This window comes from Eublepharis macularius, chromosome 6, assembly GCF_028583425.1.
Source record: "Eublepharis macularius isolate TG4126 chromosome 6, MPM_Emac_v1.0, whole genome shotgun sequence".
Lineage (NCBI taxonomy): Eukaryota > Metazoa > Chordata > Lepidosauria > Squamata > Eublepharidae > Eublepharis > Eublepharis macularius.
The window spans coordinates 8,869,415-8,883,856 of NC_072795.1; the positions used below are offsets into that span (position 1 = coordinate 8,869,415).

The 14,442-nt window shown below is 44.1% G+C and overlaps 1 protein-coding gene across 1 annotated transcript in view; it reads left to right on the forward strand.

Moving 5' to 3' along the window:
• Window positions 1-11,136, forward strand: part of LOC129332009 (cytochrome P450 2J5-like) — a 35,019-nt gene extending 23,883 nt beyond the window's left edge. Inside the window, exons 5-9 of the mRNA XM_054982757.1 lie at window positions 182-358; window positions 1,575-1,716; window positions 4,923-5,110; window positions 7,215-7,356; window positions 10,578-11,136. Coding sequence (XP_054838732.1) covers window positions 182-358; window positions 1,575-1,716; window positions 4,923-5,110; window positions 7,215-7,356; window positions 10,578-10,768 — 840 coding nt within the window. The 3' untranslated portion in view covers window positions 10,769-11,136. The remainder of the gene's footprint in view (window positions 1-181; window positions 359-1,574; window positions 1,717-4,922; window positions 5,111-7,214; window positions 7,357-10,577) is intronic.
• Window positions 11,137-14,442: the final 3,306 nt, after the last annotated feature.

Here is a 14,442-nt window from a genome sequence, read left to right on the forward strand (position 1 = left end):
AGGCAAGTGAACAGGGAGGAATACATGTGAGTCTGTTCACTTGCCAGGCAAGTGTCATTCATCACTTGTAGCTTGACGCACAGTTTGTTTGAAGTGGGAACAAACAGGGTTTGGTTTATGGATTATATTACAGCGCCTCCTTGTGGTAGTCAGGGGACTTTGCTTTTTATCTCTCCTGTAGCTGTACGATTTCTTCCCATGGCTCATGAAACATCTTCCAGGGCCTCACAAGGAGGCAATCGCCTACAATGATTTTGTACGTTCCTTTGCAAACAAAGAGATAGAAATGCATAGAAAACATCAGGCCATGCATGAACCACAGGATTTCATCGATTACTACCTACTTCAGATGGAGAAAGTAAGTACTGGTTTGGTGTTCAGCATTTCAAAGCCAACATTTTATCACATAGCAAAGATGATCTTGGGGTATTTTCTCTCTCCCAGCCTAATCAACCTTACATGATTGCGGAGAGGGGAAAAAAATTAGTGGGAACCATGTACTCTCTCCAGAATTGCTAAAAATGTAATACCGTGTAATTTAATACCATGTAATTTAAAAATGTAATACCATGTAATTTAAAATGTCATGATTTAAGATGTTGTGGGGGCTAATACTTCTGAATTACATTGAGTGTGTAGAGATGAGTGTGAAGCACAGGATAATTTGTTGGCACAATACACTCTCTTTTCCTTGTAACATGTTATGTCTCTAGTGTAAGGATACTCAAATGGCTCCCCATGACTCTTCTCTAGCCCTAAGAGAGGGCCCTTTGAGGACATCTGGACTGCAGACTGGAACCAAAAGGGTTAACATATAAACCAGGGTCTATTCCTATATATTCCAAGGTCCTGGGGGTAGCACTAACCATCTATGCAACCCAGTGTCAAGAAGAACTGAATGAGAGAGCAGAAAAGAAGACAGGCAAAGTCTTATTTAGAAAAAAGCCTTCTTTTTTCTGTCACAGTTGTTGGAAATTAAGGACTCGGCACTCCAGTATGATAATGTGGTTTCACTATTACTAAATAGACAAACAATATGAATTTATTTTTAGATATTTGTAGCACATTCATCGAAGCCTACATATGTTTCTGTAAACATTTCTGTAAAAAAATGTAAAATATATATTTAAAAAGAAGGTTAAAGCCCAGGCAGCCCATCTACCTTAAGGTATCTAGAGACTAGCTCTGGCAGAGACCAAGGAGACCTATTTCACTGATCAGATTGGCCCATCTCCTGTATTTTCAGACTCAGTTTTCTGGAACTTTGAATAGAGCTTTGATAAAAATAGCAAAATCCCTGACCTGAATAGCCAAGGAGAGCCTGATCTCGTCAGATCTCAGAAGCTAAGCAGGGTCGGCCTTGGTTAGTAATTGGATGGGAGACCTCCAATGAAAACCAAGGTTGCAGAGGCAGGCAATGGCAAACCACCTCCGATAGTATCTTTCCATGAAAACCCCACCAGGGGTCACCATAAGGCAACTCTGACTTGAGGGCACCATACATACATACACAAGAATAGCAAAATGCTTTGAATTAAAAAACTGCATTTTATTTGTCTCATTGTCTACAACAGTGCAAGAACGATCCCAGCTCTACCTACAATACAGAGAACTTGTCCAATTGCGTTTTAGACCTTTTTGCTGCAGGAACAGAAACAACCACCAGCACGCTTCTCTGGGCGCTAGTCCTCATGGTGAATCATCCAGATATCCAAGGTGAGAAAATGTGCAATGTGAGAAAAAGCCCCTTTGATGTTGACAGAGAAGTTAATTTGGGCTTTTTAATGCAATGGATTACAGTTATTCGGAGATTTCATACTAGCCCCACATGCTTGACAAATCCCTCCATTTTTGTCCATGCTATATCCCTTATTACACTGAAAATTTACATGTGAGAGATTTAATGTATAACAATAACTCATGTACCAATAAAAATAGACATGTATTTTTAATCTTGGTTTCCTTCTGTATATTACTACACATTGCTACACCTCTTCCTATATCATCCTTATTCATAAGGCCTCACTATAGCAACCATTTATTCATGCAGGCAAAGCACTCTGCATATGATCAGAGGCATTTCATTTCTTTTGGCACTAACAATGGATTCCAGATCTAGGCCCTGCTCTTAGCTGCATGAAAGTAAAGCTGGTACTCTGCACATGCTCAGAGACCCTTTTCTTTATTACTGCTTTGCAAGATGTAGAGCTCAGACTAGACATTGAATGAAGAACTCCCAGCTGGTCTTGAGGCCTGGCTCAGATAAAGCCATCTCCTGTTTTCTACTGCCTTATTGTAGTGCAACTCATACCAAATCCATTAGCTAGTTTTCCATAACTGTCCTTGAATTTTCCTTCAGGAGGGAACTCACTTATGCATCATCCTTGATAATCAAGAAGTCCAAATATCTATCAAAATAAAGGAGACCCCCTCACCTCTGCAGGAGTATACCGTATACCCTGCAGCTGTGGACAAGTTTACATCGGGACCACAAAGCGTAGCATCCAGACAAGAATAAAAGAACACGAAAGACACTGCAGACTTGGACAGCCTGAAAAATCAGCAGTGGCTGAACATAGCCTAACTCAAACAGGGCACAGTATCTTATTCCAGGACACCAAAATACTGGACAACACTTCCAACTACTTTGTCAGACTGCACAGGGAAGCCATTGAAATTCACAAGCATAAGCAAAACTTCAACAGGAAAGAAGAAACCTTAAGAATGAACAAAGCATGGGCTCCAGTTCTGAAAAACACCAGGCCAACAAAACACTCCACACCCGACAATAGCCCTGCAGAGAAGATTAGCACATCAAGCACCAATCCATATGCAAAAGAACCTCCTCAGGATACAGTGAAGCCTCCCGCCATTAGCATTCCACACCCTGGGAAACTCTTACAGAATGACTCAGCTCAACCCCACCCCTCCTGAGTAGATACAAATGACCTACATCTTTTCCACACTGTGACACTGAGAGATCTCTGTCTTTTGGTGCTACACCTCTGAAGATGCCAGCCACAGCTGCTGGCGAAACGTCAGGAACTACAATGCCAAGACCACGGCTATACAGCCCGGAAAACCCCCAACAACCAAAATAAAGGATTGTCCATATTCTATATATTAAACATTCATCCTATCTGTTATAGACAAGGGTAGGATAAACCTCTCCTGCCCTCACCATTGCTAACCCAAACCAATTATCTCCCTTCCGTGTCTCCTTTTAATCTATAAAGAAGGCATAGAAAGAACTACCCATAGATCACCTATGTCATGTAGTCCCATGATTGAATATGCTTATTCAGTTCTTTTGATTGCCCAGTCAACAAAATTCTGTATGCCAGTGAGCTTTCCAGTTCTTTTCCATCAAATACTAACAAAGTTATTTTTAGTGTGAGGATTATCTTGTGGGCTTCCACAGAGCATAATTTTATTCTCCATGTTACTCAACTTCTATAGTAAAGAGTCCAGTAGCACCTTTAAGACTAACCAACTTTATTGTAGCATAAGCTTTCGAGAGCCACAGCTCTCTTTGTCATATGCATCACAGCTCTCGAGAGCTATGGCTCTCGAAAGCTTATGCACAATAGAGTTGGTTAGTCTTAAAGGTGCTATTGGACTCTACTACAGACTAACATGGCAAACTCCTCTGTATCTATGAGCATGGAAATCACTCAACTTCTATGTAAACCTTTAGGAGAAATCATCTGTAGTTGTGGAACTGGATATTTCAATGTGCAGATGACACCCGGCTCTGCATCTCACGGTAGAGGTCTTGAGTTGCTGCCTCAAGGCTGTGTTCAAATGGCTGAAAATGAACAAATTGAAATTGAGACAAGACAGAAGTGATGTTGGTTAGGAAAGGGGAGATCTTGAAAGACATTGTTCTTCCTGTTTTTGATGGGTTTTAATTGACCCTCACTTACTTGATTAAGAGCCTAGGGATCATGGATCCACCAACCCTGCTGCAAGAGAAGCAAGTTATTGCAGATTTTTAAAAAAGCCTTCTTCCAGTTTAGTCTATCCTGGAAGATGGCTCACTACCTTGACTGCAGGATTTGAGTCCGGGGGCACCTTAGAGACAAACAAGATTTTCAGGGTGTAAAGTGTAAACTTTAAAGAGTCAGAGCTCCCTTTATCAGACAGAAGCAGGGATTGAATTCCCCATTAGGGAGAAACTGGTAGTATAACATTTGTTATAAATCTAATGTTGACTACTGTTCACCACCACCCCAAAATTATTGCTATTGCTGTTGCTTCATCATCCAGTGTTTGCACCAGCCTCCTTGAAGTACAGTTTGCAGAACTGCAGTCTGAAGAAGGGAGCTCTGACTTTTGAAAGCTTACACTGTGAAAGCTTGTTGGTCTCTAAGATGCCACTGGACTCAAACCCTGGTGTTATACCGCACACCAACATGGCTTCCAACCTAAACGAAAATCTCTTCTTAGTGTGTGTTTACGTCATGAAAGTAATGTTCTCCCCAAATTTCATGATTCTAGGCCCAGGGGTTTGGGCTGGGCGTTGATGAGTCAGTCGGGAAGACACCTGTCTTTATATAGAGAGATGCTTAAATTAATGATATTTTCTTGTAGAGAATTTAGATGTTGTGTTTAGGTTCAGGATTATTCATGATTGAAGCAGTGGATAACTGTAGAGATATGAATCAGATGATTATAACATGTAACATGTAGTTAATGTTTTATGTTTTTATGTTTGAGTTTATTATTCAAAATAAATAAAAAACTATTTTTAAAGAAGGATAGCACTGCTAGTTCCTCATAGCACTGCTAGTTCTCATACCTGAGCTGATATTCAGACTCTTTTAAAAGAATGATATGGAATAAATTCCTTTTGCCATTTATATTTCTCATTGCTTTTCTAGTCCTGTACCCAAAATAAATCTTTGGTTTCATTCCCTTAGAAAAAGTCCAGAAGGAGATAGACGATGTTTTGGGTTCCTCTCAATCATTCTCCTACCAAGATCGGAAGAATCTTCCCTATACCAATGCTGTGATTCATGAGATCCAGCGTTCAAAATATAACTTATTGTTTGGCATCCCAAGACAATGTGCAAAGGATGTGAAGATTATGGGATTTCTTATCCCTAAGGTAACAGAAAAGTCTCTTTCTTTCTTTCTTTCTTTCTTTCTTTCTTTCTTTCTTTCTTTCTTTCTTTCTTCCTTCCTTCCTTCCTTCCTTCCTTCCTTCCTTCCTTCCTTCCTTCCTTCATAATATACCTTTCCTGTTGACTCAAGGTGGATTATAGGATATAAAACAGTGCAATCAACCAGCATAAGACAACTAGTGAATATTTCAGTAAGAATTAGAGAACAATGCAAATAATAACATATTCAAAGCAGTAGAAGTTTTAGGTCACTGTCTGACAGCTGTTGTCAGTTGCTTGAAAGTGAACAAACTGAAGCTGAACCAAAACAAGACAGAAGTGATGCTGTTTGGGAAGACAGAGATATTGAAGGACATTGTACTCCCATCTTTTTATGGGGTTCAGTTTGTCAGGCTATGGCATTCCAGTTGGCTAGAGTCTGCCTTCCTCCCTTCTGCAAGAAGACAAGGTCTTTTGATTTCAAAAGGTTTTATTAGAAGGACAGCATTCAGGCCCAGATGTCCACATTCCAGGACCAAGCAGATCCTGGCTGAGCAAAGCTTTGTTAGGAATGAGTTACAAAATGAAAGTTGGTACACTTCAAAGTCTCAGATCCCAGCCTCCCCCCAGAGTTCACATAGCAGGCAGCTTCTCTGTGTGAATGCTGGTTCATCAAGGTCAACTAAGAAGAAAACAGATAAGACATAGCATCCTCTCCCATGGAAATGTATTTGAAGGGACCTAGAGGGGAGAGAGACTAAACAACTACAGAAATTAATATGGCATTACACAGGCTACATTCCCCCAGCATGGCAGATCCTGACACAGTTGACCTTTGTAGTTCAAAAAATGCCTTCTACCAACCAAATCTAGGCTGGAAGATGGCCTCCTACCTTTACCCAGCTCATCTGGCCACATGGATTCACTCCCTGGTAACATCAAGACTCGATTGCTTTAAACCTCTGTTAAAAGGGCGGGACATTTCTTCTTCACATTGTTGTCAAGCTTAATCAGGGTGACTTCATTCCTTCATGAAGGGAATATATATAAATCAAACAAACAGTTGTAATTGTTCTGCTGTCTGCCTATCAGCTCCTGGGCTCAATTCAAGGTATTAGCTGTCACGTACAAAGCTATTCATGGCCTTGGTCTGGTCTGGTATATCTACAGGACTGCCTCTCTCTCTCTCTGTTCAGCTACAGCAGCTTTGCTAATCTGAACACAACCTTCTGCACGTGCCACCTTGCACATGGGCAAACTCAACAGTTGCCTGTACTTGTACTTTCTCTATGGTGACCCCCACCCCGGAATAGCCTAGCTGAAGAGATAAGGAAAGCTTCCACTCTTGTGACTTTCCACAAACAGTTCAAGACTGAATTATTCAAGAGGGCTTTCTTCTGAGATAGGAGGGCTGTATTGTAGGGAGGTGGACTCAAAGAGATGAATAATAAAGATGATTTGGAACTATAGACTTTTCTTCCATATAAAGGGATTGTCTGGCAATGCTGTCCTCCTTTCCACGCCCCCCCCCAGCACTACAGCAGCAGGCATCGGCCCCAAGCAGCAGAAATGAGCCAGGCAGAGGGATAAGCAAACACCATGTTTAGACTGGGGTAGGGAGTGCAGGGCAAGAGAACTGCAGAGGCCACCCTCCCCTCCCCTTGGATAGGCTGGGAGAAAGGCCAGATGAGGAGGGTAGGTGAGGATTGGGAATAGCACAAGGGAGGTGGTAAGGGGAATCCGTTAAAAGCAGGTTCCTGTAAGGGCTAAAGAGGGCAGTAAGGGAAGAGACATCTGGAGTGTGCTGCTCCTCCTGCTGCTGCTCCTGCTGCTCCTCCCCCTGCTGCTGCTGCTCCTGCTGCTGCTCTTCCTGCTGCTGCTGCTCCTGCTGCTGCTCCTGCTGCTGCTCCTGCTGCTGCTCCTCCTCCTGCCCAGGGCAGGGGACAGAGCAAGGTGATGCAACTCCCTTCCTCATCCAACTGAGGCTGGAGGACACCTTCTGTTCACATCTGACTGGCCAGCTGATAGCCACCTAGGGGCATCGGTGAGGGAAAAGCCTCATTAGTGATGTCCCGAGTGTCTTCCAAACCAACCATTTCTTCCTTTCAGGGGGCCACTGTAATTCCCGATTTCCGCTCCGTTCTTCTTGATCCCAAGCGATGGGAAACCCCTCGAGAGTTCAACCCAAACCATTTTTTGGACAAGAATGGAAGTTTTGTGGAGAGAGAAGAATTTCTTCCATTTGGAGCAGGTACACGTAGAAGTCCAAACTAGTGCTAGCTATACATATAAAAACATCTTTATATTTAGTGCTTAGCTTTGGAGAACTGTTCATTAGATAAGAGTTACCGATCCATCTTTAATAAAATATGAAACCTCCCTATAAATACTGTATATTTTATGTGTGTATGAAAGGTTCAAGTCAAGTGACCACAAGTTGAAGATAAGAAGAATCTCTTTCTCTTCCTTTCCTTTCCTTTCCTTTTTTAAACCAATAAGTTGCAGTGGCTAGAGTGTTAGACAAACACCTGGGGGATCCAGGTTCAAATCCTCACTCCGTCATGGAAACTTGCGGGATGATCTTGGACCAGTGATGCACAATCAGCCTAACCTACCTCACATGGCTGTTGTGAGGATGAAATGGAGGAAAGGAGAATGCCATAAGCTGATCTGAGTCTCCATTGGGGAGAAAGGCGTGATATAAATGTAACATGTAATACAGAGTAATAAATGTTATAAAACATAACAGAGACATTATTCTGCTGGAAAGCTAGCAATATTTTAGGCAGAAATCTTCCCAGGCCATTCAGCCTCAGATTTCAAAGCTGGAACTATCAGGTGCAGAATGAAAAGCCCATGATCTACCATGGATTGATGACTCCTTCTCTGTAGCAACCTGTTCCAGCAACAGAGCATTGCCAATGTTTCACTGAATTGACATCTCTTCAGTGCATTCGTTTGGTCTGTATTGCTGATCAGGACAGCCCCATGCCTGCTCTACTGTTGGGCTGAATGCTATTTCCTTCCTTTGCATGGCTTGATACTGGTGCCCTCCCTGCCTCTTAGAAGTTCTACAAGACACAATAGCATGTATAAGGGATGTTGCCTGGACCCTCCCTCCTCCCAGAATCTGGACATGGACTTTATATACGTGCAGGGCTTTTTTCAGTGGGAACACAGTGGAATGGAGTTCCAGAACCTCTTGAAAATGGTCACATGGCCGGTGGCCCCGCCCCCTGATCTCCAGACAGAGGGGAGTATAGATTGCCCTCCGCGCTGCTTGGTGGCAGAGGGCAATCTAAACTCCTCTCTGTCTGGAGATCGGGGGCGGGGCCACCGGCCATGTGACCATTTTCGCCAAGGGCAATTTGAACTTTAAAGAACTCCCCCTTGTTCCAGCTGACCCAAAGTGACGTCATTGTGCAGTCCTGAGTTCCACCACTGAGTTCCACCACCTCTTTTCCCAGAAAAAAAGCCCTGTATATGTGCATAACTTGGTACTGTGCATAACTTGGTACTGAGGCCATTATTATGCATGAGAAAGGGAATGCCATGGGACTGGCAGGGCAACCCCTTGATCAGTACCCACAAGCCACCCTCTGCAAACACTAAAATGCAGATGGCTCCCCATTTATCCTTCCATTACAGCTTTTCTTCTCCATGGAAGCATCACCAAGCCCCATCAATAAACTCAATCGCTTTCTCCCTGCTCTTTCCCCCTCCCTCCTGCTCTCTCGAGGTGTCACAACGGACAAACATTAGATTCCAAATTATCCATTCCAGGTATCTTGTGTCCTGTTAAAGTGACACATTAATTGCTTTTGTTAAATTTCCTGAGAACCATCAGTGGGGCACGAACATCATCACTGGTCCTGCCTCCAGATAGGAATTGGCTATATAAGGGAGATGCTCAGACCCCTTGGGAACCCCTCCCCTACCCACCTTTCCCTCTGTCTCCCTCCTACTCTGCTCAATCTAGTGCAGTGCTGGCCATTACACTAAGCACAAGCGCTGCTGGATCTCTCCTCTCACCAGGACAGGTGTGTATTGCCCAAACAACGATCTTCCTGCTAATGCAACCATCTCTATTTTTCCCACCTTTTATTTCCTAGTCTTGTAATGAAGGTGTGTGTGATTCTCATGTTCTGTATACTCAAGTTTATTAAGTAAAGTCTTTGATTCATTGAAGTATTAGTCTCCTCTCTCATTGGACGTGTTCCAGGAACTCTGATTCTGGTATACACAGGTCTCGATCCCTTAATATAAGCCTACTGTCTGTTAATTCCCCATATTTAGGACAGTTTGTCTAACAGGGAGGAAAAACACCTTCCAATTCTGCAGCCAAGTAATAGAAGGAAATATTCCTACATCAGGAGATCAGGGGATAAAAAACTGTTGGTGGTCCCTGGCCCCAAGGAGGCCTGCCTAGCCTCAACCATAACAAGGGCCTTCTCGGTCCTGGATCCAAACTGGTGGAACTCTCTGTCTAATGAGACCAGGGCCCAGCAGGACTTACTATCTTTCTGCTGGACCTGTAAGACAGAGATGTTCTGCCAGGCATATGGTTTGGTCTAGCTAGGCCTCTACCGGCCAAATAGAAGAGATTGGCTCCCTTCCTACTAGAGGCATCCACCGTCCATCTTCTAAGTGGTAGTTTTAGGTGTTAGATTGACTGCCTCCAACTGGATGATTGCTGCTATCTTGTACTCTTTTAAATATTTATATTGTATTGGTTGCTACTGTTGTTTTAAGCTGTTTAAAGTGTAAGTTTTATTGTAACGTTTTTATTGAATGTAATCTGCCCTGAGCCTGCCTGTGTGGGGAGGATGGAATAAAAGTTGAAACAAACAAGCAAGCATGCAAACAAACAAACAAGCAAACAACAAATCAGCTTAGCAGAAAAATGGATAAAACCCAAAACAACCAACTGCTTCAACATCTTCTCTCCCTTTGTCCATCTTTCTTTGTCTACTTTTGTGGTTCCAGTTACTTGTAGCATTGCTGAACTATGTATTTTATTTATTGTTCAAAGGTTTGAAGTCTGCTGTACGCTAGTTAGCAGTGATTGATATTTCATATTCAAGGAAATTTGGTTGGACTTCATCTTTCAGTATCCTTCATCTTGATCCCAGCTCAACTGGGCAGATATTTATAGAGAAAATGATTGTGTATGCAGCTGTCAGGACTCTAGACTCTAAACATTAAGCTGTTGGTATCAATTAGTGGAGGACCTTGATCCAAAGCAGCCCACAGTGAGGTTCTGATCCAGCAATAAAAAGTGGTTATGCAAAGATCAGTGGCTGTAGTAAAGGGAAGGTTATGGGGCTCCTTTGAGAAGAGGGAGTGGGCTTTATTTAATAAGCTCACTTTCCCTTCTTGATGTCTAAAGTAGTTGTTGTTCAGGGAAACATACAACGGGGAGCAGGTAGAGTAGATATAACTCACTGGCTGATTTTCATATTCCCTTTACAGGGGCCCGTATATGTCTTGGGGAGCAGCTGGCAAAAATCGAACTCTTCATCTTCTTTACCAACCTGCTGAGGGCATTCACCTTTCAGCCACCAGAAGGACTGAAAAAAATCAATGAAGACCCTGTAGTACGATTGGTTACCCCTCCCCAGCCTTATAAGATCTGTGCTGTTCCCCGCAGTAGTGGATCATAAGCCACAACCATCTTTACAGAAGCTTATTCATTGGTATCCATTTGATCCTCATTCATCCTTTCTGGCGTCCATCCATGCTGTCCTTTAATTTCCTCATTTGTTTAGAGCTGTTTAGAACAGAAATTCAGACAGATCTCTACTGTTGTTCATTGCATCCATATTGTCAACTAATATATGCAATATAGTTTTCTGATTCTGCAGAAAAGCTTGTTATAGAATGCTTATCCTGTACAAAACTGAAAACTTATATTTTTATTGTATCGATGAGCCTTCCTTGGTAATCTTTATCAGTGCTTTGTGCAGTCTGTATTCTTTTAGAAGTGACAAATCTGATTTTGAAACTATTATTAAAACTATTATTAAAACTATTGAAACTATTATTAAAAAAGCAGATGTATACACTGAGGAGGGATTTCATAACAATCAGTGTTATAATTGTACAGGGAGTTGGACTGGATGACCTTGGAGCTCCCTTCCAACTCTATGATTCTATGGTTCTTTGATAAGTTAAATAAGAAGAAAGAGAGTTCTGATGAAATTTGCAAATTCTAAGAATACTAAGGTGGACAGAAGCTATGATTCTGTGACATCTTAGTGATTTTTATTTAAATTGAGACCTGCAAGGAGGGAGTGGCAGCTGGCACTGGCACCCACTCATCCACTTCAGAGAAATAGTCCATGGCACAAAGGGTTGAGGTTAGCCCTTACACCCATATGCAGGGAGGAGTAAACATGGGCACGAACAGAAAAAAAACCCAAACATGATGTTTGTTGTTCGTTGCCATCCATGAACAACAAAGAACAAACACTGGTGAACGTGATCCTGTCACGAACATGTTCGTTGTTCATTGTTCGTGGGGGCCAGCAGGCTCTCCTCCAGCCAACAAGATCCCTACCACACCACTCCCAGAAACCTTACCTGAGCAGACAGCAGGAAACGTACCCATAATAAATAATAGCTTGGCCCCAGAGCCTGGCAGCAGCCCTGGAACCTGAAAGTGTAGATCCCTATCCAACCACACACAAAGAAAATTCAAGCTCTAATGCACTCACCCTGTCTCTCTAACAGCATCTCTCCCTGAAAGCCAGAGCTGGAAGCCCCCACTCCCTCCTGGTCTTTTCCTCTAGTAACAAATTTGGAGCTCCAGTCCACACTTGGAAGGAAGACCTGCCTATCAAGCTAAATTGGGCTTAGATTGGGGTTTCCAGGGCAACAGCAGGAGTTCAGACAGAGTTTAGACAATCCCTGCCTGAGTTGCCATGGGAACTGATTGCAGGTGCCAGACTGTCTGGCTGGACAAACAGCCTGGCATCTACATTCAATTCCCATGGCAGCTCAGGCAGCAACGAAGGAGGCTTGCAATGACCACCTGTTCGTTTAGAATGGGGCATCATGAACAGCTTGTTCACGAACAGCAGATTGGGCTGCTCGTGGTTTTTTTTAGTTCGTATTGCTGTTTGTGCCCATCTCTAGGGAGGAGCGCTGCCCCTTGCTGGACTTCTATTCAAATAGGGCTGTAACAAAATGGTTTCCAGGGGTGAAATGAGTGCCAGTTGCTGTTATTCTGTCTTTAAAGAAAGGGGAGGAAATGTTCCCCATGAGGTTTGATGGGCTGTGGGGCCAGGAAGAGGCCTGCAGGAGTCTTGGTGTGGGACGCCCTTCTTCCTGGACTACAACTCCCAGCTGCCCCTGGCCAAGAAAGTGTGGGAAAAATAAGGGGTGGAGCCGGAATTGAGAGACTCAGCCGATCCTGAGGGAAAAAAGTTAGTTAGGCTCCTTCTTGGTTGAAGAAGGAGAGGCTCCTGCTGCTGGGTGAAACCCGGGTGCCTAGGCCCTAAGTGTGGAGGGCCTGAGAGGCAGCAGAAAGGAAACAAAAGGTGAACTTTCCCTCAGACCACCCGCCCCCCCCTTAAGGTAGAGCAGGGAACAGTGTGGTAGGGAAAGCAGACGGCGGTTGTCTTCAGTTTGATTTTCTGCCCTATGAGTTCTGAACAGGGGGGTCTACCCCTATGTGTGGTGCCTTTACCTGCTTTGTATATAGTGCTCTGTATATAGTTAATAGCTTATACATTTTTGAATATAAAGAGCCTTGTGGTGCTCTGACTACATAAGCTCCCCCACTTGGCACGCTACAGGAAGGGAGGGAGCCCAGGAGAACCTGATCAGGCCAGACCTCGGTGGGTTGCCAATTCTCCAGGGCCCACCCAAAGATCGGGGAATTCACTTCCCAGTAAGGAACCTCAGCCAGAGGGGTCTCACTGCCCCTCAGTCAGGCGGTGTACAATTCAGTGAGTGGTGGCAGTGATGAAGAGTGTGAGCCATGCCCACCAGGGATGGTGGGAGGTGGATAGCGGGGCTAGCAGGCCATTGATGGCGGCTCAGTTGCTCGGACTGAGAGCCAGCGCCCGTTCCGCCACAAGGGCCACCACCTTCCTTTTGTGGGAAGGGTTCTGCAACAGATTTCACATCCTCTTCAAGGGTCACTGGGCGGCTACCACCTCAGGTAATCTTAAATGTGCCAGGGAGTTGCCTGAGGTTGTAGCCTCTAAAAACACCAAGGAATCCATGGCCAGCCATGTGGCCTACCCCCTTTACAGCCTTCCCCTCTCCAATTTAAGAGTGTTCCCACTTGGGGTCATCCTGAATAAGACCCTGGGAGAATACCAGTAGATTCAAACTCAGGTACTGTCTCCTTGTCTGCTGCCACCAAGTTTTCCATCCATTAAAGCACAGACCAAATAACCTTTGCTTGGGATTTGGATGTTATGGCAGTAAGAACCTGCCCCCCCCCACTCTCACACCCTGCGACCCATCCCAAACCTCCCTTCACAGGTTTTGGGGCCTCTCAGACAGGTAATGGTTGGGGTCCTCCACATAACACCAGTCAAGACTAGAGATGGGCACGAACAGCAATACGAACTAAAAAAAAAAAAGCCATGAACCACCCAATCAGCTGTTCGTGAACAAGCTGTTTGTGAGGCTTCATTCTAAATGAACAGGTGGTCATTGCAAGCCTCGTTCATTGCTGTTCGTAAGGCCAGACTGTCTGGCACTTGCAATCAATTCCCTTGGCAACCGGAGGCAGGGACTGCCTGAACTCTGTCTGAACTCCTGCTGTTGCCCTGGAAACCCCAATCTAAGCCCAATTTAGCTTGATAGGCACGTCCTCCTTTCAAGTGTGGAGCTCCAAATTTGTTACAAGGAAGCAAAGAGCAGAGGGGAAGGGGGCTCCCAGCTCTGCTTTTGCAGACAGTGGAGAGGGAGAGACAGTTGCTGCTGGCATTTTGAGAGAGAGAGACAGAGAAAGTGCATTGGAGCTTGAATTTTCTTTGTGTGTGGTGGGATAGGGATCTACCCCTTCAGGTTCCAGGGCTGCTGCCAGGCTCTGGGGCCAAGCTATTATTTATTATCGGTACATTTCCTGCTGCCTGCTCAGGTAAGGTTTCTGGGAGTGGTGTGGTAGGGATCTTGTTGGCTGGAGAAGAGCCTGCTGGCCCCCACAAACAACGAACAACGAACAATGAACAACGAACATGCTCATGAACAAGTCATGTTCATCAGTGTACGTTTTTCATTGTTCATGGATGGCAATGAACAACAAACACCATGTTCATTTTTTTCTGTTCATGCCCATGTCTAGTCTAGACTCCACTACAGCAGACAGAAACCCTGG